The sequence below is a fragment of the Cornus florida genome, unplaced genomic scaffold (genome assembly GCF_030987335.1).
Source record: "Cornus florida cultivar Cherokee Brave unplaced genomic scaffold, ASM3098733v1 CherokeeBrave_3.0.0_Hap2_Chr11, whole genome shotgun sequence".
Classification (NCBI taxonomy): Eukaryota; Viridiplantae; Streptophyta; class Magnoliopsida; order Cornales; family Cornaceae; genus Cornus; species Cornus florida.
This window is the reverse complement of record NW_026775581.1, coordinates 68,282,406-68,307,945: the sequence shown is the minus strand read 5'-3', so window position 1 is coordinate 68,307,945 and position 25,540 is coordinate 68,282,406. Positions and strand designations below refer to the sequence as shown.

Sequence of the window (25,540 nt, the reverse complement as noted above, 5' to 3'; positions counted from 1 at the left end):
TCCAAATTTGTATGAATGAATATTTTCCTTTCTTCCTTATTTCCTCTCTATCGTATGAAAGAATCTTCTTTTCTATCTTCTCTTCACCTCGTGATCAAATAAGTATCTCTTCCTTGCAAAGTAAAAACGTGAAATGTGGGCATATAATTACAAACACATGGACTTATTGGCTCCATTGATATGAAGGACAAAGTCTGCCCTTTTTTGTTTTTTATTTGTGAAAAAAGGTAAAATTATTGCCCTTTCCACACGAACTAAAGCTTCGATCGTTGACTTTGGAAGAAGATAATCGTAATCCTATCTTAATAGAAACATAACATATTAATATTTCTCTACAACTTTTGTGCCTTAATTTTATTCCTTTCGCACATCATAATGCACCTCTCCAAAAGCATATTTGGCCGCGCCTTTCAACCATTGGTTCGTTACATATGAAGTTATAAACTTTGTACCTAGGTGATTATTTAATTAGACTTTATTATTGAATTTTTATTTTACTTTTAATTAGATGCTTATGGTTAAAAAAAAAACCGAACTTCAAAGTCTATTAATAGGGAGTCTAATGGTGGATGTTAATATATGAAAAATCTCTCTTTCTATCTCCACCTTCCTCCAGTTTGTTGTACTGTATTTTCCATGTTGTGTTTGGTACAATTTTGTGACTGGTACATCCTAACTTTATTTGAACGCCGCCATACAATTCGTGTGCTTGTAACAAGGCTATTTTTTGGTTCAAGTCCGTGAATTTTATTTTATTTTATTTTATTTTTTTTGCTCGCGAACTAGAAGAAGGGGACTCGGACACACTCACTAGGAGAACTGGGCGCTCTACCAACTTAGCCACTAAATAATGCCCGTTCAAGTCCATGAAATGGCTAGAGTAGAAATTAGAAGCTCATTTGCATTCCAATATGTGTGTGTGTGTGTGTGTGCGTGATATATGCTGGTGACAAGTCTCCTTTTTGGTTCAGGCCCATGAACGGCCAGAGTAGAAATTAGAACCTCATTTGTATTCCAAACTGTAACATGTTTCTGCTTCAAATATCCACAAATGGTTCCAAGCGACAAAGCATAGAATTAGCTTCCTGCCAGACTCCATGAATCTAATACAAACCCACAAAGTAGAACAAATAATTCATCCATTAATGTATGAAACATATGGCAAATAATTCCCAAAAAAAAATAAAAAATAAAAATCATCAAACCCAAAACATTTTGCCGAATGGATCATATGAGTTCATATTCATATGCGACATTTGCACCTCATGTACTGCTACAACAGTTCACATGAATTTCTATGACATATCAAGACATAAGTAGTGATTCATTTGCATCAGTTGGGACAATCTAAGAGCCCTTACCAAACAAGCACATATCTGGTTTCGCGAAAATTGGATTGTTACAAATACGAATCATATATCAATAACTTAGTATCCATCATAATTTCAATTTTACATCTGCATACCAAACACGTACCGATTACCAACAATGCAAGTTGTTATTGCTTCATCAATCTCGTTAATGAATATAAAAAAAGGCTTTCAATATGGTCATTGTGCTTGTGCAAGTGATCTTGGAACTCTCATACCAAATCCATGTTTTGCCTTCTCAACCCTGTTCAATACTCAATAGTCAGTAATGCACCGGAATGAAAATCAAATTAGTGATTGTGGGCATTAGGCAATAACAGACTTGAAATAGGAATCATCAAATAGTTCCAACTAAAAACTTTTACGATTTCAACCCATGAATATAGAATCATTGTCATAACTGAACCATCAGAATGGTAGCCATATAAATGCATGTCAATAAATAAGAAACTTATACATGAATATTTTCGTCAAATCAAGGATGGTCTCTAATGTTAGTGTTTGAGAGATAAAAAGAAAACAACATTAAATCTGGCATTTTAAGTATCTGCATCCTTTTCTCTGATCAAAGAAGACATTGATGATGCAACAGATGTTTACTAATTTGAACTTGCCTGCAACATTACATATCGACTAGAATGTGAGATTCAGGTGCCTATGAATTGCAGAATTGGCATTGGCATACATTGATATTAACAATTTACAGCTGTATTAACCCTAACATTTAGAATTTAAAATAAATTATTTTTCCGAAATAAATTATAAAAAAAAAAAAGTCGTATAAAAGTTGATGGCAAGAGTACATCTTAACTGTACTCTGAAGAACTAACCTGTTCATGAGCAGCTCAGGTCATGTTCATTAAGAAATCCTTTCATGCTCGTTCAGAGCTTGAATATATGTTCCAAGCTTTTGTTGTTTAATTGGCTTAACTTGATTATTAAAAAAAAAAATTAAGCATGGCTTATTTGAGTATATTCTAAATTCATAATCATTTATACACATTCATTGTTTTAAAAGTGATAATACGGACTTTATATCAAGCTCAGTAAATTTGTGAGAAATCTCAAGTCTGGCAAAATATATATATATAAATATATATATATATATATAAAACAAGCTTGAACATGATATTTATGTTTGGGTCAGAACTCGGGAACAACTCAAACTTGTAAATTTTTTTAATGAAACATGCTTCGAAAAACCCAATGCTCGATTCATTTCAATTCATTTGTGGCCAAATCCCAATACTCGATTCACTTCAATTCGATTGTGGCCATACCAGTTGAGCAATAAAATAAATTTTCTTATATAAATCTACTAAAGGAAAAACAATGATGGTAAAGTAAAAATCATTTCATATAATGTCCTAATTACAAATACTCATTGACCCACTTTTCCTTTTGTTTTTCCCCTCCCACGGGGATGGGATATCTATTTACCTTAAAAGTAGCATTCTAGGATGTCAATAGCATTGTGACAAAATAAGACGACGGGTTTTGGATGGAACTAACAAATCACAAAAACTATAATGATTAAGATTTTCAGACTACAAAATTCATAGTGTAAAAGACAAAAATTGAGCAAAACTAGTTAACAAAAATATCAACATCACCAATTTATCCAAAATTTCCAAAAAGTTTTGACATAAGCTGGCGCCTGGCAGTGGAAGTTAAAGTACATTCTTATCTTCCAAGAATTACAATACTATATTAAGAGAAAATAATGTTTCTTAGCAAAGTGACCCATCAATCCACAGGCACACATGCAGACAGACACAGAGGTGATAACATGATACAAGGTGTATGAACACAGAGCTTCCAGATGTCCACTGACCTAATTTTTAACTAGGCATGTGAAAAGTCTGCCCATCCTAGCAAAAAGAGTCATGTATAATGTGCAAGTATTGAGCCCACACAAATATGATAGTAAAACAATAAGATAAAACTTTAACTGCTATGCAAACATGCAGAATTTGAAAAATAAAATTAATAAGAACATCAATCTGTAGCAGGGAGAAGAGAACTTACGTTGGGGCAAGTTTGCCGAGGCCCTTTAGTTCTTCATTGGTATCCTCATCCAAAACTTTTCCAGTAATCTCAATGATATAAGACTTATCTCTTGTGGTTGGCAGACCTCTGCCAGCAAGTAAATCCAAATCTTTCTGGTTAAGTTCTCGCCCGTTTACAAAAATATTTGTGTTTCCAGCAGCACAATTCTCTTTCATGGGATAATTGAATTCTTCAATGAATGGCTGCAAAAATGTAAGGCAACGTCATTGATATAATTAATAACATGAACTCCGTCATCAAACAAAAAGAGTAGTATGTCTCAAATCATCAATTAATCTCACGGGAATTATGCCAAGGCAAGGGTGACCCATCACACCCCAAAATCCAGCTTGGGGATCATACCTGGTGGTCAGGCAGAAAGAGTACAAGAACACCTATTAGCATCTCAGGTTAAAACTACAAAATGCCACACCAACAAAAATAACTGTGCATACAGGATATTATCTCAAATCATTGTAATGAACATCCTTCAGTTAACATATATGATAACAATTTTTCAGAGTATAACATGTACGATAAACACAGGAAAAACACTATTACTGATAATGCGGAGAAAACCAAAAGTCGTTCTTCCTTTTATGTTCTTTAAATTTTCCAGCTACTTCTACCACGACAATGAAACATAATATGCACATTCCATGTAGATATTAGCATTCTTGTGTAATCTATATCGCACAGTATTCGCAGTGTATACTGAAGATCGAGGAATGGAAATTCAGAAGCAAATATAATGCACTAGATATCTGATGTGATCATACATGTACATACCAGTAGGCTCCTGGCAGAATATCCCCAGCTAGCTTTTCAGCCTTTCTAACTACACAATCCGGTATAGGTTGCCCATTAACAAAAACATCTGATCTTCCATCCTCCGCAGTTCGACTAGATCTTGATTCACTCCCCTTATTGATCCCAGGTCGATCTTTTCTTGACTCCACAGAGTCTTGAGAAACACTGCTATGTAAATATTCAATAGAAACATCCATCACAGTTGCCATTGATACATCTTTTACAGAATTATCTTGAGAGGTGCTTCTATCAAGGATAACCTTCTCTTGATCATAACGTTTACTCTTGTTGCCCTTCCCATTACTGCCTATCACATTTTTGGAAGAAGGATAATAAGGATGTTCATGGAGAGAAGACTCGGAGGTGATTCTATCAAGGATAACCTTCTCTTGATCATTACGTTTACTCTTGTTGCCATTCCCATTACTGCTTATCACATTATTGGAAGAAGAATAATCAGGATGTTCATGGAGAGGAGAATCTGGAAGTGGCAAAGAAGCATCGTCTTTTGACAGTGACTCAGCCGGGTTAGAAACCTCTTGCTGAACAATCACATTATCTGGGTTTTGCTCATCCTTCAAAAAACTGGAAGACGAAGAAAGGGGGTCCTGTCTCTTATCAGATCCACTGAAATTTGACCTCTGGTCTCTTGACAACAAATTGGGTTCCATTACTTCAGTATCTGTCAACAGGATAGAATTTGAACTGTCATAATCGTCAGAGCAAGAGTCTGAGGCACCAGTATTTGAACAACCATGAGAACATCGAAGATTTTCATTCAACTTCTCACCAGAGCCATCATCAACCTCAGTGGAAACTTGTTTGATTTGTGAGGGAATTAAAACAACAAGCCCCCTTTTCTCAAGCTCAAATGAGATTCTGGTAGAACAGGCTCCACATCTGACCATCTGTTGATTCTTTCCCATCGCCATAAGTCTTTTTGGAAGTTTCAGCAACTCAAAGCAATTATAGCATGTAATAAATGGGGCACCACCTGCTATGGGATGGCAAACCCGTCCATTTCCATTGGCTACCACCACCCTTCTTGGATGGCGGTAACCATAACCATCAACATCTGAATCAAGGTCAATTGGGTTTCTGGCCTTAGGCTGGTGGTCCCGAGAATGGAGTTGAGGATGACTGGGACCTCTAGAATTATGTCCCTCTGAATCATATGTAGGAGTACTGAAACGATGGTTGAAAATTGGATTGGTAGGGCCATTCAGTGACCATCTAATACCAAAATTGGGAGGTGGGACTTTTTGAGGGTGTTGCCAATTCTGGTTGTAGCAGTGGGAACAAAAGCATGCAGGTTGATGGAAGAAGGTTTCATATTGGTGTGATGGATGGGTACCCTGATCCAAATCCATATATTGTCCAGGAAAGTGATCTTGATAAGGTTGATGTGGAGGTCTCTTGAGAACGGGTGGCAGATAGGGATCCTCGTATCCCAGAAACTCATTTTGGACATTCCTGGGAGGAGGATAGAAGTCTTGCTTATCCAAACCAAGAGTATTGGGGTGAGGAATAGGTCCATGACCATGATTGAAATAAGGATGCTTAGGAACATGTTTATCATGGGCAAAGGGTTGCATATTAGCACTGTACAAACTGCTTGGGCCCTCAGGCATATAAGCATCATGCCTGCCATAACGATCGAGTGGAAGCGGAGGCGGAGCCATCCTCCTATCAACAAGAACCCTCTCCCTCGGTTTCTCTGCCACGTCGCAGGATCTGTTAAGTTGATCCTTCAACTTATCGAGCTTCCTCAGGAGCTCAGCTCGGTCATTTTCTAAATTCTCAACTCTACTAGCCCCTTCAAATTCATTGTGTAGCCTGTTCTGCTTGCCATACCCATGAAAATAACTAGGGGGATAGTTTGAAGGCCCCTCTTCTGGATAAGGAGAAGTCAAAAACCTCCCCTGCTCTGCATCAGCTCTGGCACTCCTATGAAAGGGCACAGATCCATTTCTCCCCACACTTGGCTCGCCCATAATAGGCCTTGATCTCGATGACCCGACCAAATCCCCAACTGGGTGTCTGATTTCTTCGAGTCCGTTGTCCACACTTGAATTAACAAATCCAGGCCTCCTCTTGTTCATGTCATGATCATTTCCATGAACCCAATTACTAATTGGACCTTTTAAAGATTGCCTATATTGATCCTCATAATAACAAACTTCCCTATCTTCTTTACTTATATCAAGCCTCAAGTTCAAGGTTTCTTTTATCATATTTCGGTCCAGACCATTCCCGTCCTCTCTACGTTCTATTGATGATGAAGAACTACTCATCAAATTAACTGTTCTCTCCGAAAAAACTCTCCTTTTTTCCCTACCAACTTCTACCCCTTCACTTTCAGTTTCAGAGGCACCACCTAAATTAACAAAAACCCCTTTCTCAGAACCCACTCTACCACTCATCGTTGGATTTCTCAGACAACCAAATCACTGAAAGGCCCCTTCTTCTTTGCTGCAGTATCAAAAAATCATAATACAAACTCTTAAATTATTGAAATAGAACATACATAAACATGAACAAGCGCCTATACACACACCAACACATGTATATATAGGAGTTTATGTATTGAAAATCATAATACAAACTCTCAAATTATTGAAATAGAACATACATAAACATGAACAAGCGCCTATACACGCACAAACACACGTATATATTAGGTGTTTATGTATTCATTTACATGAATATATGTATGTATTTTCATATCCATAAACATAAATATATAGAGAGAGAGAGTAACAGAAGCATACCTCAAAAAACAGCTCCACAACCACTGCACTGACAGAGTAGTGAAGGAAAGGATTTCGCCCTTAGGGCAACGAACTAACCGAACTTTGTATCCTTCCTCAGTCTACAAACCTTCAAATTCAAACACAAAGCAGCCATAATATACACCAAAGTCAATCAAATTTCATATAATCTCAAGAAAAAAATCAACAAACTTCTCCAATTACAATACAAACCTTGAACACCAAATCAAAATTGAACAATAAATCACTTTGGAAAACCCCAAATCAAAATTGAACATTCAATGCATTTCTACTGAGCTTGTTTGTGCTGGTTTTTGACAGTCGCGTTTTTCTCGCCATTGAAACAATACAAAAGTGAGAATCTGCAAAGTTTTTATGAGTGAAAATATATATATATATATATATATATATTTATTTATATCTACGTGTGTTTTCTAGAGAGAGAATAAAATGAAATTGGTGTGTGTGTGTGTGAGAGAGAGAGAGAGACAGAATTTGCAATTCCGGATAAGAAGAAAAGGAGTCTGGAGGGAAGGGAATGAATTGGTCCGATCTCCGGAGTTTTATTTAATTATAATGAAAATAGATTGAAAAGTCAGCATATTTACGCTAGGAATTGATCAAAGAATATATAGTAGACGACGTCGTAATAGCTTTGTGCAGCATTTTTACGCCTGACAATCATTTTTTTTTTTGTTTTTTTTTTTTTTTGGTAATTCAAATTTTTTTTTTTTTTACTGCGTGACAATCATATCCTAAAGTGGTCAATTAATATGATGTTGTATTTAGATTACATTTATACCCCCAAAAGCTGAAAATTCCAAATCCATAATTTTTCTTTTTAAAAAACAAAGCCATTGTTTTCTCACTTTTTCTTTTGTTAATTTCAATGGATTACCGGCTTTTTTCTTCTTCTTTTTTTCAGAATTTTGGATAACAGACTTTTGCAGTGAGCTTGGTTGATCTGAAATGAAAAAATATAATAAAATATTACTACTAATTAGTATGCAAAAGAAAAGAAAGTGTAGTATATAGTATTATTTCTCTCCTTCCAATTAAGAAACTAGTTTAATGATAATAATAGCATCCATTTGGCTTTTGAATTAGAAATATTATAATAATAATAATAATATATTGGATATATTTTTTTCTTGGTCCCTACAAATAATTTTCACTATATACTTTTGACTTGTAAAAACAGAATAGGTACCAATAAACCAGAAGTTTTATTGGAGTTGAAATGAAAAAATAAAAATTCGATTATGATATAAATATGCATATAAAAAGGATAATGAATAATTTCGTAATCATTTTTCTTTATTTTCCTTTCATTAATTATTAAAAAAATAACAAGATTAATACTACTAAAACTCGATTTAGTATGTACCATGTATACCTTTCAAACTAAATGATTGAATAACAAGTATTTAAAAAATAAAAAATAATAATAAAAAAAGAAGGATGTGTCTTATTTGTCGCGATAAATAAATAAATAAATAAACAAACATGAAAAAACTTTCTATCATTTTCAACTTTTACCTACCCTTTTTTTTTAATACACAAATATGATATAATATTATCATCCTTTAATGTTGGTTTCTTTACTTTTGTCAATTCAAACGACCCATCATAAATAAGTAAGAAAGTCTATAATAATAAAATATAGAGTTTTAAATCTTAATTAATAAATGAAACTTTAATAAACAATTATTTTAACTAATTACCAAAAATATTTATTTATATATATGTGTGTGTGTGTGTGTACGCAAAACCTAAATAGGCCAGGGAATGATTGACTAAATGATTAAATTTTACACAAAGGTCTGGTGGGCCTCAAAGTCCTTCCACTCGATGGGTATTACTTGTAACATCATTTTCCAAGTTTTTAATGAGAAAACCTTCTGATCCACACAACTAAGTTGATACTATTATATTGACTAATGAATACCAAATAGTACTCATTTTTTTTTGGTGTGTTCTGACTTCTTCAATAAACTAACATTTTATTATTATTATTATTAGATAATGGGAGATGGGACACATGGTCAACTATACTCGTTGGTGCATGACTATTTTCATTGGGGGTATGCTTATTTATATGTATGTATTTTTTACTTTTCTTAGAATTTTTAAATTTAAAATAAACGGAAATGTTGATTGGTGAATAGTGAATACTGAAAAGGTCTTATGATTTAGATTTGTATTAATTGGTAGTTATATATACGTTTTTAGAATTTTATTACGAATACAGGTGATGTTGAACATTTCTAAACTGAAATATATATATATATATATATATATATCAATCAATTTTTGTTACCAGTTAATACAGAGAGACCATATTCTAATTATCAAATACTCCGTATTAACAAGTCATTGTTATATATTACTCCATGTTTGTTAAAGTCGCATAAATTACCTATCAGTTTTGAACTCCAATCAAATACATTCTCTATCACTTTTTTGTTTTTGGTAAGTTTTCCATGACCTTACTTGAACTTAGTTTTGCACTCACAAGAGATACCCCTCAAATTAAACAGTTGATACTGTGACATTTGTTTACACCCAAATTGAACATTTGGTCCACCGAGGCATGACGTCACAAAGAATGGGTAAATTAGGACAGTAAAAAAGTAGAAAAAAGCGGGCCGAACCTCACTCCAAGCCAAGTCAGCAGCCATCGTGACCATGCCCAAATCCATGACCACAACAAGCAAACTCAACAATAATCTCCACCGGCATGGCTATCTCGGTTGTGCACGAATAACACCAAAGTAAAGGAAGTGAGTTAACTTTTCTTATCCAATCACCAAACAAACCCTCTAGCAATTAAAATAAGGCAAAAAGGGCACTTGAGTACCTAACAGTGAGACAGAGGTTTAGACCGTCACATTAAGCATGGATGAACCCAACAGGTCATATACATGTAAGTCAGAGGATGGTGTGTCACGTGCGACGATGGCTTTCTCATTTCAACTTTATCACGGTCATTTATGTCGTAAAAATCGATCTAACTGTGAACCTCATTTCTCTACTGCTATAAATAGAACTCATTTATGATAAGAAAAAGGTTCTTCAAATTGTATCTTCGGCCTTAGGTCTTCTATGGTTGGCTCTTACAACTTCACTTTACATTCCAATGGAATATAGGCTTGCATTTCCTTCCACTTGCATGTTTTCGTAGTGTTGCTTATAACCTAGAGTTTAGTTTACTTGTTCTTAAATGCTTTCATAGTGAGTTCTTCACCTAGGTTTACTTTAAAGTTTGTTCTTTAGTCAATGGTTCAACTCTTGAACCCTCTAGCATGTAACTAGGGTCCTATCTAATGTACCAATTAAGGACTTGTGATTGATCTGTATTGCTCAAAGTAACCAAGAAAATGTTACGTCTTTCTTAAAATGTTCCTTGGCTTTGCTAGCTTATTTTTTATGATTTCAATATCTAAAATTACTTCAATTTTAACGGAGTCCTTTAGTTAGGAATAAATTATGAATCATTGAGAAGATCATTTCGTACCCTCCACAATCACCTGTGAGATAAGCCAGCCACACACACGATCACCAGTGGCTGCAAACAAATATGTAAGACCGAGAATAAAGATCTAACGATCCTAGCACGAACGCACAAGGTGAGAAATTACGAGGCTACTTTTGACTTTTGAGAGAAAGCTTGTAGCCAAACAATATTACACTATATATGATTAATATGAGAGAAACGTGTTCTTTTTCTTTCCCTCCCCTTATTTGTAAGATAGCTAGGCACAAGTAGTAGATCCTAGCCTCCTAAGATCCCTCAAGAGTAATATAAATCTGTTGCCAAGAGTAAAAAGAAGGCTATATATATATATATATACACACACACACATACATTCATGAACAATTCGGATTTGTTGAATCAAATAAATATTTGTGTTAGTGTGAAATCATTTATTTCTTTTTGGTAACGTTGAAAAGCATATCACCAAGCCAGTCATAATATAACGACAGATGGAAGAAGAATATTTGGAAAAAGACATAGTGTTACACCACCATAAATATAGAATATAACATTTCTGGTAGGTTTGATCACTTCGTTTCATATGTATTACTTTTCTGCTAGGGTTTGATGGACAAGCGAGTAAGCTCAGCAGAGGTAGGTCCACGCGGGCATTTGCATTAAATTGGTGATAAATGTGTTGACATTATAGTTTCATTTTCTAACTATTTAGGGGGTTGAGTGATTAAGCCCTAATAGACAACATCATGAATAGTGTGTACACGTTTGTTTGAGCTGTTAGGGACCCAAAAACCACAAACAAAAATAAATTCCCACCAAGAAGCTTTGCTCGGCAGATGCACCTAAAGAATAATTCGTTGTAGTGTGAATTTGGTGAATATTAGTAGATCAGGGTTTCTTAGAATTAATTTATAAATGTCCAACCTGTGGGCTAGAAGTTTCAAAAAGCCAAACTGAACGGCCCAGTGCCTCAAGAGTGGGCCATTACATTCTAATCAACACACATACATTTATACACACACAAAAGCCCCCCCCGCGCGCACATATATATATATAATATGATACTAGAAATGCCCGTGAAGTCAAGCTTTCAAACAATTGAAGGCGGCTAGACCATACATATATCACATGCAATCAACTGGAAGAAACCAGGGCACTTGATCCACACATGTGAAAAGACTATCATAAAGAATAATTCAAAACTGAAATAAAAACTGGAAATGCATATAGAACACCAAACCGGTCACGCGATACTTGAACAAAGGAAAAGTTGAAATTTCTAGAAAGCAACTAAAATGCATCCAAGAGTATGTTTCTTGACACATCATTATTGGTAGTGTATATGAATGAGAAAGCTAAAAGCTAAGCGGATGGAGAAAGATAAAAGGTACAGATTGGTCGGAAAATATCAACATGGACTAGAACTGAGTTTCTAAGCCTCCTCGTAATCTGACAAAAAAAATACTTCCGTGCCATTTTACCTTTCTCCATTCCAAAATCAGCACGAAGTCCAACAAATAACCTGAACTTCCTTCTCCTTTCAGTCGGATATCCTCATCTCAACTCCAAGAATGTCCTTCACCACCTCGTACGTCACAAATGCGATTGCAATGGATGGCACCACCTGAAACAAATGGCAATTCTTGCATTAATATAGTTTTGTACTACACGCGCGCGCGGTAATATTCAGTTGCTCCCTGGTGCAGAGGAAGTAACATGCACAAAATAGATATGGTCTGTCAAATGTATTCATGTGGCTATTATGTAAAGATGCTCTATACATACCTCCTGGTATTCAGGAGGGGTAGAAAGTAACAATAAATGCCAAAAAACACACCGACTCACTTTCATCTTCTTAATCCATACAATCTATTATGTAACCCGCAACATCCGATCAAAATTTGAAAATTGAATGGAATGATAGCCTTCACCACAAATCTAATTACATCATTCTCTCAAAAATGCAAATTAAGATTCTGGTGTTCCTAAAAATCTCTTCAACCACTCATCAAAGCATTCATCATAATTAATAAATCCAACTTCAGTGAGAGATAACATCATGCTATCCTATGTATCTTTATCTTTATCAGTCTTATATTGATGAAGATGAAAATCAAGACCCAAAACCCTAGAAGTCTGGGTAACTGGTTTTCTCAGAATAAAAAACTCTCAATCAAAAAATCTTTTAGGGGATAATGTTTGCACAAACAATGGATTGATTAGCAAATCTGGTTAACTGGTAACCCCCAAACGAGATTGATTCTTCTCAACGAAACAATCCAGGCTAAGGCTTTTGATGCGCAAGAGACACAGAAAAAAAGAGCCCCATACTAGCCAGCCATGGATTTCAATTGTTTCTTAATTTTTTTTTTTTTTTTTCCCCTTCCGTGAAGAATTGGTAAATTTTTTATGTATATTCTCTCAGAGAAAAAGACGGTGGTCTGAAAAAGGAACTGGAACCTCTCTGTACAGCACGTGTCTACAAAAATGAGACTGACCAGAAACTAACATAATTGACTGGTCGGCTTTTTACCTATTTCTAAAACCAAATTGCGTAAAGCAAGTTTACATAATAGGCTAATAGCCATACTGTTATGACAAAAGCGAACTCTAGCAACAATCACAAAACACGACAAAAAGTAAACATACCACACACAAAGAACACAAAGATTTTAGCATGGTCCAGCAAAGCCTACACCAAAGCTTTCACTATGCGAAAAACAGGAGATTACAAGTTTCAGCCCCCAAACCCTAGCTCTCACTCTCACTCTCTTTTCTGTGATTTTCAGTCTCTCTCAATGTCCCACTCCAAACCCTAAACGCCCTTGTATATCGGACTACAAGAGAGTACTAAATAGGGTCCACAACCCGCAAGCAAAAACGGGTCAAATTTTGCTAGGCGTAGACCCACACAAAGCTCATTCAACAGGTCGGGTCGCAAGGCACCCCTGAATCAACTTCGGTCCACATCACACATACAATGACATTCAAATGGACAGGATATATTTTGTGCATGTTGCTCCCTCCGGACCAGGGAGCAACTAAAAATTAGTTTATGTATATTGCAGTATAAATGTAATGCAACCTTATAATCTCCATCATAAATGAAACACTAATTATTTACCAGATATTAAAAATGAAAAAGCTCAACAGTAGATAAATATTGCCAAATACAAATGTATGGAAATATAGAATGCAACATTCCTTCAAACAAAGTAAAACAATGTGTGCATTCTATATCAAAAGCTGACAATCTTGAGAGTAAGAAATAATACTAACCTTAACTGAATTGGGGACCAAACCCTTGTACAAAGCTCCAAATCCTTCATACCGAACGGTTTTCCTGAATGCATCAACCATACCAGTATATTCAAGTGGCACCTTGCTCTTCCCATCACCAGTGACAACTGAAGCAGCACCTTTCCAGCCCACCATCTGCATTCTTCGACGGATGACATCAAGAGGGTAAGCAACTGTCTGGCCAACTGTTCCAGCAGCGGCCCCACATGCAAGCTTTGTCGTGACACTCAACTCAGCGTCTTCAACTAGTCCAAATGGTCTAGATTTGATCAACCAGTCTTTTAAAGATTCATAGACGGCAAAGTTGAGACCCACGTATGGTATCTACAAACACAATAATATATTATTTAGGCCTCCACACAAATGAGAATACAACTTCATCTTCCCATTCTTACGGTATGAAAATAAACAACAAAAAGGTGAGAGTTGAAATCGATAATTTGTTTCCGATTCTTATCAATAATTAATTTTATCATTTTTACCAAATGACAAATGTGAACCTCTTTTGCAACATTCTATCTGCAGATGGTAAAACTTAACTCTGTCCACCCATCATAACACAAAGTTGGATAGATCATTCACTAACCAAAAAGTAGAGAACTGAACATAAAACTGGGTCACTCTAATGAACCATCACACACACTGCAAAAGTGTAAGACGTTAACATATAGAGTTTCCTTCATCCTAGCCATTTCACAGTTTTTTTATTTTTGACAAGGATTTTCAACATTGTAAAGATGTTCCACACCTCATCAGTTTCTGACTCATATGTCCTGTACGTACATGTTAGTTAAGGGTGCAAGTGCAACAGTCGCACACATTTGCTCAACTACACACATGCATAGTTATTGTGACAAAGGAATTAACAGTAAAATGGTTGACTGGTTGACTAGAAAAGAAAATTTCTAAAATCATCGAATAAAAGAATAACCTCCTAGCCTCACATGTATAAAAGAAATAAACCAACTTAAGAGGAAAGCACAATATAACAAGATTTTCAAATTGTGCCAGTTATGTAACTTATCAAAAAAAAAAAAAAAAAATTTGTGCCAGTCATGTCAAACATGTATTAACAGTATGATCAACAATTTCTTAACCCTGATGTAATTGTAGGTGTGAAACAATTATTCAAAATGGTAAGAAATTCGACAACTCTTATAAAGCATCTACAATGGTTGGTCAGCATATTCCATCTTAAGAACAAAGTTTTCAAAGCAAAATATAATTTACATTTGTAATATTAACGGATCAAAGAGAGCGTGCCCTCCATAACCAGAAGTAACTGATACTACCCAATCCATAGTCTGCAAACATCAAAATGTAGATGTAACAGGATTGAGCAATCAGTGTGATCAATACACGGTTATCGTTGTTAGTTATCCAAATAGCATTCCTACTTACAACTCCTATAACAGAAGGGAGCCATCCTTTGTACAAAGCACGAGGACCTTCTTCGCGAAGAACTGTGGAAAGAGCATGGGCGATTCCCCTATAGTGGCGAGGAGACTTATCTGTCTGCAAAAATACAAGAAGAAAAGATGAAACCATAAGATAGCTAAAATAGCTCAGCATGGTATCCATTCAGGACAAAACTGCACCACTTTGGTATACAGAAGGAAACGTTAGAGAGTACCTGGACAGTAAGCCGGCCTCGTACCATGTCCATTGGATAAGTTGCTGACATGGCAATAATACCAGCACATGCACCAGCTCCAAGGCGTAAAAGAGGAGTGAGTTCAGCATCCTCTGCAAGAAATAACAATGGCAGATGATAACAACCATCTAATGCTACTTTGTTTAAATTCAAACCTGATATTCAACAACATGACAATTTTTATAACCTGTGGTTGATTGTATAGTTCTTGTGTGTTCTTTCACTTGAAATATTTACATCTTCCAAGATTAGAATGTGGTGTGCGCATTCATTTGAAAGTTAAAATCAATTCAGTTTAATGTGTGAAATCTAAAGTAAGCACAACGTGTTTTAGTGGCACCAAATAACATCTTCACAACATTTGTACAAAAATGTGTAAGTTAGAAGTAAAAACATCTATGAACAATGAATCAACCCATTGTACTCTGCAAGGCATTTCAAATGAGCAATTCATAATTTAAATCACTTAAACTATTTGAAAAATAATCTTTCCCAAATCCATCTTCTTCAATCTTTTTACGACCACATTCCAAATTACCGCAATGGCTCCATTTAAGAAAGTAGTCTTTCGCCTTAAAAATTTTGGAAAACAAATGAACCACGTGAGCTAAAGAGATCTTAAAATTGCGACAAATGCCATTTTGGAAAACGGGGCAAATACAGTCACATACTACAAGGAATGTTGTTCGGAACTGTAGAAACAAATTGAAAATGGCTTGAATCAAATTAGGGGCAAAACTTAATCTTCAATAAGGTAATACGGCTGTGCACTTTTTAGCAACTTGCATGTGCAACATAACCATGAGTGCTGATGACCATATAAGGCCTGTAGAGACCAGTGTGTCACACTTTGATAGGAAATCATTGCAAACCAATAAACAGTAAATCTAATCAGTATGTGTGACAATGAATACGATATAACAAAAGTATCATAGCCCCGATAAAAGTTAAAAGAGCAACATACAAATAAGAGAAAAGAAAAGAACGACAGTCATACCATTTCCAGTTTGCCGTTTATAAAGCCATAAAATTTGCCTGTTTGATGTCAAACAATGAGTAAGAGGAAGAAAATATTTTGACAGTTGAATGTAGAACTAAGATGAATGGAAAGTGCAAAAGCAAAATAATGTTTTCCATTCAAATATGAATAAATAAACACATTACATGTTGATGAAGGAATGCACGTCATCACTAGTTTCAGTCTGAAGCTTGATAAAAATAAAAAAAAATTAAAAAAAATGCTCAATTATGAAAAAGAATCTTTGAACCAATAAATTGAGTGTGATCTATCCACCATATGACGCAACAATAAGCACTTGGTTGAGTAAACTGGAAAGTAATATCTTCCATTAAAAATTAAAATTAGTTTCACAATCAGACGTTCTGCTATGAGATTCCCAAGTGTTTCCAATCTGAAATAGAACATATATTTGTATACTCCCTTCATTGCCTCATATTCCAACATGCCTCGTGAAAGTCATATTCTGTGACCCCTTTGAATTGCCTTAGACAAAGCGACGCTGATATCAGATTGTATCAGGTTCTTAAGGACCAAAGTGGGTTGACAGCCCAGGTTTTCCGGAACTCTCTTGGATTAAGAGTTGGATTCTATCAATGTCTACTTCAAGATCTAGTATAATCTATCAATTCCCTTCTCTGTGCAGTGAGAGAGATGATGCATGGATATAGAATCATCGGAAATGTGTATGTTGGATGTGAGCTTGTTCGGCAAGGTTTTATATCAACAAGATAGGCAAAAGTTCCCTAGGGAGGTTAAAGTGCTATAAAGTTTTTTGCTTGAACTTCTGCCGTGGGACAATCTTAACTGTGAACAGTTAGGCAAGACTCAAGAGAGGGAACTATTCCCAAATTTGGTCGGTCTTGTGGTAAGAGAGGCTGATAAAACTACTAAATCACCCTTTAATTGTATGTCGCATAAGGATATGTGGTGCATGTCCTCCTCGGTTTGGAATGCATCATGGATATGCGTGGATCAGGGGAGGATCTTTTTGTTATTGGAGGAGGTTGTCCCAGCATAAGGGTTTTCAGGCTCAACAGTTCTGGTGTGTTTGAAAGGAACAAAGTATGCATACTTTTGAGGATGTGCAGATATGTTTATTCATAGAATTAAGAAACCAATGTTGATAACATGTCATTTTCAATGTCCAGATGATTCCAGATTCTTTACACTCTTTTGTGAATCTTATAAGAATTGTGAGTTGTGTTGAGGGAGATTGGTTTTGTGACATATATATTGTGTGCACAATCGTTGCTCTTAAAGGTGTAAGCGAGTGTGAACCTCTCTCTCTCTCTCTCTCTCTCACACACACACACACACACACACAAAGGTAGTACTCAGAACTTAAACACAGGTACAATTTTTTATTTTATTTTAAAGAGAAAAAGTTATTAGAGACTGTCAATTTTCATTGGTAGGATGAAAATCCCATGATAAAGGTATACTCTCTCTTGAAAAGGAAGTACTCAGAACCTAGCAATGGTATAACTTTTTATACAAATTTCATTGCATCAATGTGCAGGGCCATAGGCTATATGACTAGCAAAAATAATTGGTGGACACCATTACAAGTATTAGTTTTCAGATACAGGCCACAATTTCATTGGCAATAAAGTAACCTACATACCTTGGAATGATGGATGTTTTATACCCATGTAAAAGCATCATGGCAGGCTACTAAAATTATTCAATATGGGATTTCTCTTAAATTTTCATAAAAAAATAAATTTTCCAGCCTCTATCAACACAACCGACCAGAACCGATGCTTGCTCAGACTCTGTTCTGTTTCACTTGAACTGAACATTACAGCTCAAACTAGATCTCCAGTTGAGTGAGGTTCAAACGGGCTGTTAAATGAGCCAAGCTCGAGATCAATCCGCTCACAGGTGGCTCAGTTCATTTAACACCCCTTGTTGTGTACCCTCTGGTGCTTTTGTTAATAATACAAATATTTACTTACAAAAAGATCCTCTATATCATATACGACGGAGTAAGCTATCAGTCGCTAAAATAAAAATATTGGAAGTCAACAAAACAGTTTAAGTTTATACAAAAAATAATAAATAAAAGAAATGAAAAGGAAGCATAGAAACATACTTGGACGCTTCCTCGTAGCTAAAGAACTTCACTGCTGAGTTTGGGACAATCCGAGCACAATTGGTGCCATTGCCTTTGAATAATCCTCGGAAACCCTCAGTTCTCCAAATATATTTCAAGCCTTGGACTGTTCCATTGTATTTTATACTATGAGGATTTTGAACCTGCATTTTTCAAGACCAACTGATACATAATGTTTTCTCATGGAATCAGTAAAAACAAAATAAAACAGAAATAAAAGATAAAACATACTGATTGTTCACAAGATAATTTATACATGAATATCAAATTGAAATTCAGGTTGGAGCTTCTGACCATATAAAAAAGCATAAACTATCTTGATTGACATTTTTTTTTTCAGAGTATTCATTGAAAGGCACTCAAAAGGGGGAGAGCATCTTGCTTACAGCTGCGTGCACGCGCGCACACACACAAAACTAAATAAATAAATAAACATAACATCAGTCAAAGCCTTATCTCAACTATTTGGCAATGGCAACACGAGTCCTATTTTTCCATTCTGCTCTATATAAGGCCATGGTCTCAATAATATCACATGTTATCATATCCTTCCTTCCTTAATCTACAGTTGGAGCTTCTGACCATATAAAAAAGCATAAACTATCTTGATTGACATATATTCTTTTTTAGAGTATTCATTGAAACCACATGTTATCAACTAAATAAACATAACATCGATCAAAGCCTTATCTCAACTACTTGGCAATGGCAACATGAGTCCTATTTTTCCATTCTGCTCTAGATAAGGCCATGGTCTCAATAAAACCATATGTTATCATATCCTTCCTTCCTTAATCTACCCATGTTTAGTTTGGTCTTCCCCTAGTATTACAACAAGTGTACGACTGGTCTAATAGCTGTTCTACAGAACTTCCCTTTCAATCTTAAGGGAATAAGCCAATCTGGCATCACACAATATACTAGATGCACTCCTCCATTTTTGTACCTCTTGATTCTCAATCTTCACTACATCCTACATCCTCATTTTTATTTCTACATTTACCAAAGTTACACTCCATATGAGTGTTGTCTTCTTATTACTTTTGCATCTCTATGTTGATTGCTGAGTATTAACATTTGTAATGTTCTTATCAGCGATTATGTTTGTTAACTAATGCTCAAAAACTTCAGTTTATAACTTATCAAAAAAAATATCTTTGGTTTATGATTGATACAAATGTTAAGAGTATATATACTTGAGCTTATATTTTTTTTAATTTTTTTTTTATAAGTATACTTCAGCTTATATTTTTGTTTACATGTTTTGTGTAATGCGCGCCTGGCTTTTGTTAGGCCCGCGCCTAGCCTTGGACCTTGCGCCACAGGCTCCAGGAACCGTCCAACAAAAAGACCCAGATACAATGGCTTGGCTTCCTCAATGAACACTATTGTTGTCTGGTGGCTTTACCAACAAAAAGTCCGAGTTGTGTTGGTGCAGGACCATTTTCCACTATAATTAGAAAAGATGGGCAAGAACTTGAGAACAAGGATAGAAGACAACTTCCATTCGTTATCTATTTTGACTTACTTGGAATCCACTAAAGTCAGATCTGTTCAATCTCCCCTGGCAACTAGCTTTTCGCCCTTTCTTCGTTCGGCTCAACTGGATCCTGTGAGTGAATAAAGAATAAGCCTTTAACAACTATGGTGATGCCCAAGAAATGGCTGTTTGCTTTGTCTGCCACTGGTTCAATCCTCAACAAGCTGTCTCGTGTTAAGGTGATAAACATAAATTCCACACCAGTAAGAAAGGTAGGAAGGGCACTTTCAAATAATTTGTCATTAACAATGGTTGAATATGTGCAGCTACAATTTCAAAGATTGGTTTCCTATTGCTACAAGTGTGAACCATTTCGTGGTTAATTATAAAAGCATGGGCGCATCGCCCATCCGCCCATGTAACCAATATTTAAACTAAGTGCTTCACAAGCAGGAACAGAGATAATATTTTGCATCTGCATAAAATAGCTACTCCTTCAAGCTTCTTTTTTGCAGCATTTGGATGGTGAACTTGCTCCATTTCACTAACACGAGAAAATAGGACATTATAAAGGATTAAGTTAGACATCGTATAGTAAGATTTCAAATTTTCCTTCCCTCAGTTTTTTTTTTTTTAATAAGTTTTTCTTCCCTCAAATCTTGGCAACCAGATGCAGCATTAAGGAAAATAAAATTCCTATAGACTCATAAATTTCCCTCAGTTTGAGCATCCAAAGCATGGCCAAAACATGAGATTTCTCTAGTGGGCTGTTAGCAAAACATTTAATAAAACAAGCATTTCAACAATGGGCAAAATATGCATGATGCTGAAAGAAATATTGACAAAAACTAACTGAAAACAGAAAGCATTTCTACCTGGAGCAAAATTTTTAGCCGTTCTAATGGAGCAACAGCAGTACGTGACCTGCAATGTGAGGTACATAACATCAATTTAGTGCAGACAAACTGCTAGCAGAACATTTTACGCAACCTTATGAAATGCACACATCTACTAAAGGGTGTAGAAATAACTTAAGTCAGATTGAAATACAGAGGCAGTTTTGTTTAATAATTCTCATGTCAAGATCCAGGAAAAAGAGACTGGTTTCCGCTTCAATCTAAATGACCATAGTTAAAAAAATGAATCAAGGGACTGGTTACCACGTCAACCTAAATGACCATAGCTAAAAAAAAAATGAATCAAGGGACTTACCAATAAATAAAAAATAAAAAAAAAATTGAATCAGAGGGCATTGTATCAACTTTCAAGTAGTTTAAACATGGGAAATGGTACGTACTGTAACGGCACCTAGATCCAGTGAAAAGAAACCCAGGGCAATAAAAAAAATGATTGTGGAGGGTATAAGATGATGCATGAATGATTATAAGTAGGTCCATTGCAGATCAGGGGCAATAAAAAAATAAAATAAAATCAAATCAAATCAAAAAATCAAAAGAGATAGTTTAATTACAGAGGATCAATTATTCAAAGAGGGGAGACATTGAAGATGATAAGGCTCCTATATTGAATGGGGATGCATTAAATGGATAAATGATATTTGGCATATTGTGCAATAATGTGTACCTTTAAAATCGAATGTTAAATTCTGTAAAATAGTTGTTAGGCTAATCATACTTTATAACAAAATGTTAAGCAGCTAAGACACAAAATGGTCATAAGACAAGCATGACAAATCTACAAATGCTGAGTTGGATTTATGGTAAGATTAAAAAAGAAAAACATAAAATTATAAATGAGTACATTTCTGCGAGAAAACTAAAATGGTTTACCAATAATGCAACAATGAGGTTTACCAATAATGCAACAATAAGGAATAACAAATTAATCCACATTGAGTACAGAAAGGGAAATATCAAAATTAACAAGGGTTGAGATTGGTAGGAGTATATAGTAACACATGGTTCAATTGAAGTTATTGTATTAGACAGAGCATAATGAAAAGGCATGTATCACATAACCAATCTCAAATAATTGGGACAAGGCTTTGCTAAATTGAATTAAGTATGCCTCTTTGTTGAGTACTTCCTGTGTTACTTCTTTTGGCCAGTAAAATGCAAATTAAACTCCTACACCCACGAAAAAAATTGTAAGGACAGAACCTCTCCATGAAATATTTTACATGTGGCTCACAAAAACCTGAGATTTTCTAAATCTGTCATGATTATCATGTAATCTTTTCCTCTTAGGCCCTAAAGAAGCACCTCACGTTGCAGGGTGTTTCAGAACCATAATTTGTGGACAATATATTCTAATCCCCTGAGCCTATTAGATATCAACTGCTAGTCCTGCCAGAAGAGAGAAAACAGAACTAAAAAAAATGCCCCTGATGAATTGAATGATATAAAAAATTTATAATCATATCCCGTGTATTTCCCCCTTTTAAGCAGTTCCACTGCCCCTCCCCCACCTACTACTCCCTCTCACCGGGAAAAATAAAAAGGACAACAACAAAAGAATTGTAGAATCAACAAAGGGGCAAATAGATGTCTCACAAGTACATGTTTTTGGTTCGACACCGTGATTAACTTGAAAGTATCAACAATACTGGACAAACTTTGGAGTCTGAACATACCACCCCAGTACGCAAATAAAACACTGCAAGCACAAATGAACAAACAAAATGCTGCGCCAGCACCAAGTTGGAAAGTTGCCAAAATATTTAGGGTTTTAACTTTTAAGTCATACTCCCTCAGTCCCGAAATACATAACTGCTTTGGGAATTGTGACTCCCAAAAATGTGAGTATTTTGGGATGGAGGAAGTATCAAATTTCTTTTAATCCTGCTGCCAATATATACTCAAAAAGAACATGTAAAATAATGATACGGGTTTCTCTATGTTTTAAAAACACAAACATATCCCTAAATTTTTAATGAAAAAATAAACTCTTTTCAGTTGTATTTTCATTTGTAATAAATAAATTAATCCATATAGAACTTATTTTCATGCATTGCATTGCACAGCTTGCCAAATACTTGTAGTATAACATAAAAAATAAAAAAACATAAAAGAATAAATATAAAAAATAATTAAAAAATCCATCTGTGAAACTGGTTATTAAGCAAAGGCCTAAATATATCAAATTACCAATTAACCTTACAGATTGTTGAGGAAGGGTAAGTAAACAGCCTTGCTAAACAACAATGAAAACAATAACAATTGAACCAAATGACAAGTGAAAATTGATATGATAAAACCAAATTATATATAACCCTTAAATTGAGAGCCATCACAGTAATATACCTGGAGATCACACTCAATTCATAATATATAATTATCAAAAACACACATATATATTAAATAAGTGTATGCAATAACACAATCCATCATTCCAGATCAAACGAACACAGTACCAATACAAATACATAATTAACCATATCACGGTGAAATGAAAAAAGAAAAAGAAAAAATGAACTGAAAAAATCATACAGAAACAACAACAATATAAAACTAAAGTTGACATGAACCAGTGATTCAATTAAACGAACACACTAACTATCAAAATATATAATTAACAATGTCACAGAGAAATGAGAACAGAAAAAGGAGAAATGAACTGATAAATTCATACAAAAACAACAAAAATATAAAAACAAAAACAAAAATTGACATAAAAACCAGTGATTCAACCAAACAAACACAGTAACTATTAAAAATATATTTAGGCAAAATGAAAATAGAAAAAGATAAAATGAACTGACAATATCATACAAAAACAAACATATATATATATATATATATAATGAAAAATGATATAAAACACTGATTCAATCAACGAATAAAAAATTATATAATGAACCATATTACAGCAAAATGAGAAATAAAAAAAAATAAAAAAAGAAAAAGAAAAAGAAAAAGAAATGAACAGACAAATTCATACCAAGAAAAAAAAAAAAAAAGAACGAATAAAAATATTAATTAAACAAACATTGACATATACCAGTGATTCAATCAAATGAAATCATAAAACGATTCGACTATTTTGTGGAAATAGAGAAAATGAATCGACAAATTCATAGAAAAACAAAAATATAATATATATAACTCTAATATTGACATAAACAAGTGATTCAATCAAGCTAACACAGTATCGATCAAAATACAAATACATAATCAACCATATCACAGCCAATGAAAACAGAGACATATAGAGAGAAAGAGAGAGAGTAAACTGACACTCCTCCGGCGACTCCACCGGCGACGAGAGACTTGCATATGCTGAGTATGGCGTGACTCGGAGCCTTAACTCCCTCACTGGCGATCTTCGCTTCTTCGGCCAGATTGACGATCGTGGACACCGCCGTATCACTTGTCTTTCCTACGACATCTTCCGAAGCCATTCAAACCCTAACTCGCCGGAACCCTAACAGAAAGAAATCGCCGTCGTCAGATTTTCCGGCGATCTCTAGGGAATAAGGTTTGTGTCGTGAGAAATGGGTAACTGCAAGCAACGCAAACGGAAAATAGTAGAAATGATGGTTTGCTTGCGCGCACTTATTCCAATATTATCGTTTTAGAATTCAACGCTAACGGAGAATGACTTCTCACTAGGGTTAGCCAATTATTTGGGTTGGGTCAAACTTAAAGGCCGATTAAGCCCAAACTCGCCAATTTAATCCCACTTTAGGGTATTAGCAAAGTAAGCAATCTTGTCTTTTTAATCACTTTGTCAATTATAGCACATAATATGATATTATGCTTCTTTTTTCATTCAAAATTTTCGTAAGATATGTGAAAATATTTCACCATTTTTAAATTTCATCAATTTATTTATTTATTTATTTTACACGTGGTGTTTCATTGAGAAGTATAGAGTATGGATATGAACACATACGAAATTAATAACGCGTAAAATTTACAAATAAATTTAGAACACGAACACTGCTGCGTGAACACTGCTATATATTTATATAATTTTCATTTTTATCTATTGAGCTTGTAAGACAACTACATTCTTTAATTTATTTATACACTTAAAGTTTCATAAGTTACAAGTGCTATAAAATAAAATAAAATAATACTATATTATAGGGTAAACTGCAATAAAAAAAACTACTGCAATTTAAAAAATGTGTAAGAAACACCCTTTCCTTTTATAAAGTTTTGAAAATTTTGTAGCAAATTGCCCATTTGGTAATCAATTTTTACAATTTTTTGTATAAAAATTCCAAAATACCCTTAAAGGAATTTTAGGTGTTTCTTTTTTTTAATAAGTCAAAATAAATAAATTAAATTAATAAAAAAATAATAATAATAATAATTAATAACTAAATAAAAAAATTATGAATAAAAATTATAAATAAATAATAAAAATAAAAATAAAAAGTTTTAGGTCTTTTAAAAATGCCCTTATTTATTTTTGTATGTTTTTTAAAAATATATTTTTATTTTACTTTACTTTTTTTGTCTTAAGGGCATTTTAGGTATTTTACTTTTCAAATTGAAGAATTATT

General features: G+C 34.6%; 2 protein-coding genes across 5 annotated transcripts; both read right to left on the bottom strand.

The window, feature by feature from the left end:
* Positions 1-1,396: 1,396 nt before the first annotated feature.
* On the bottom strand, positions 1,397-7,549 carry LOC132287086 (uncharacterized). Of its 4 annotated transcripts, XM_059789583.1 has the most exons (6): positions 7,214-7,541; positions 7,001-7,109; positions 4,209-6,701; positions 3,722-3,782; positions 3,399-3,622; positions 1,397-1,614 (listed from the first exon to the last, which is right to left on the bottom strand). In XM_059789583.1, exons 3-6 carry the CDS (start codon positions 6,650-6,652, stop codon positions 1,551-1,553), a joined length of 2,793 nt encoding a protein of 930 aa, XP_059645566.1. In that variant the 5' UTR covers positions 6,653-6,701; positions 7,001-7,109; positions 7,214-7,541; the 3' UTR covers positions 1,397-1,550. The 4 variants fall into 4 exon arrangements, 3 of the variants coding, with proteins under 3 accessions (XP_059645566.1, XP_059645567.1, XP_059645568.1); XM_059789584.1 differs by lacking the exon at positions 3,722-3,782 and having other exon boundaries at positions 4,199-6,701; positions 7,214-7,542; XR_009472931.1 differs by lacking the exon at positions 1,397-1,614 and having other exon boundaries at positions 3,546-3,622; positions 4,199-6,701; positions 7,214-7,549.
* Positions 7,550-11,699: 4,150 nt separating this feature from the next.
* LOC132286198 (mitochondrial adenine nucleotide transporter ADNT1-like) lies at positions 11,700-24,616 on the bottom strand. Its single transcript, XM_059788476.1, has 8 exons — positions 24,264-24,616; positions 20,943-20,991; positions 18,567-18,730; positions 16,448-16,485; positions 15,430-15,542; positions 15,198-15,311; positions 13,776-14,120; positions 11,700-12,120 (listed from the first exon to the last, which is right to left on the bottom strand). The coding sequence occupies exons 1-8, from the start codon at positions 24,425-24,427 to the stop codon at positions 12,037-12,039; spliced, it is 1,071 nt and encodes a 356-aa protein (XP_059644459.1). The 5' UTR covers positions 24,428-24,616; the 3' UTR covers positions 11,700-12,036.
* Between the last annotated feature and the right edge of the window lie 924 nt (positions 24,617-25,540).

What these genes read in the sequence shown, in the direction of transcription:
- LOC132287086 (XM_059789583.1), bottom strand. Translation starts at nt 6,652, where the DNA reads ATGAGTGGTAGAGTGGGTTCTGAGAAAGGGGTTTTTGTTAATTTAGGT. An exon ending in ATTCTGCCAGGAGCCTACTG is followed by an intron (nt 3,783 to 4,208) that starts GTATGTACATGT and finishes CCTGACCACCAG; the next exon opens with GTATGATCCCCAAGCTGGAT. An exon ending in CTTGCCTTGGCATAATTCCC is followed by an intron (nt 3,623 to 3,721) that starts GTGAGATTAATT and finishes ACATTTTTGCAG; the next exon opens with CCATTCATTGAAGAATTCAA.
- LOC132286198 (XM_059788476.1), bottom strand. Translation starts at nt 24,427, where the DNA reads ATGGCTTCGGAAGATGTCGTAGGAAAGACAAGTGATACGGCGGTGTCC. An exon ending in AGCTACGAGGAAGCGTCCAA is followed by an intron (nt 16,486 to 18,566) that starts GTATGTTTCTAT and finishes GACATCAAACAG; the next exon opens with GCAAATTTTATGGCTTTATA. An exon ending in TCCCTTCTGTTATAGGAGTT is followed by an intron (nt 14,121 to 15,197) that starts GTAAGTAGGAAT and finishes TTGTGTTTGTAG; the next exon opens with ATACCATACGTGGGTCTCAA.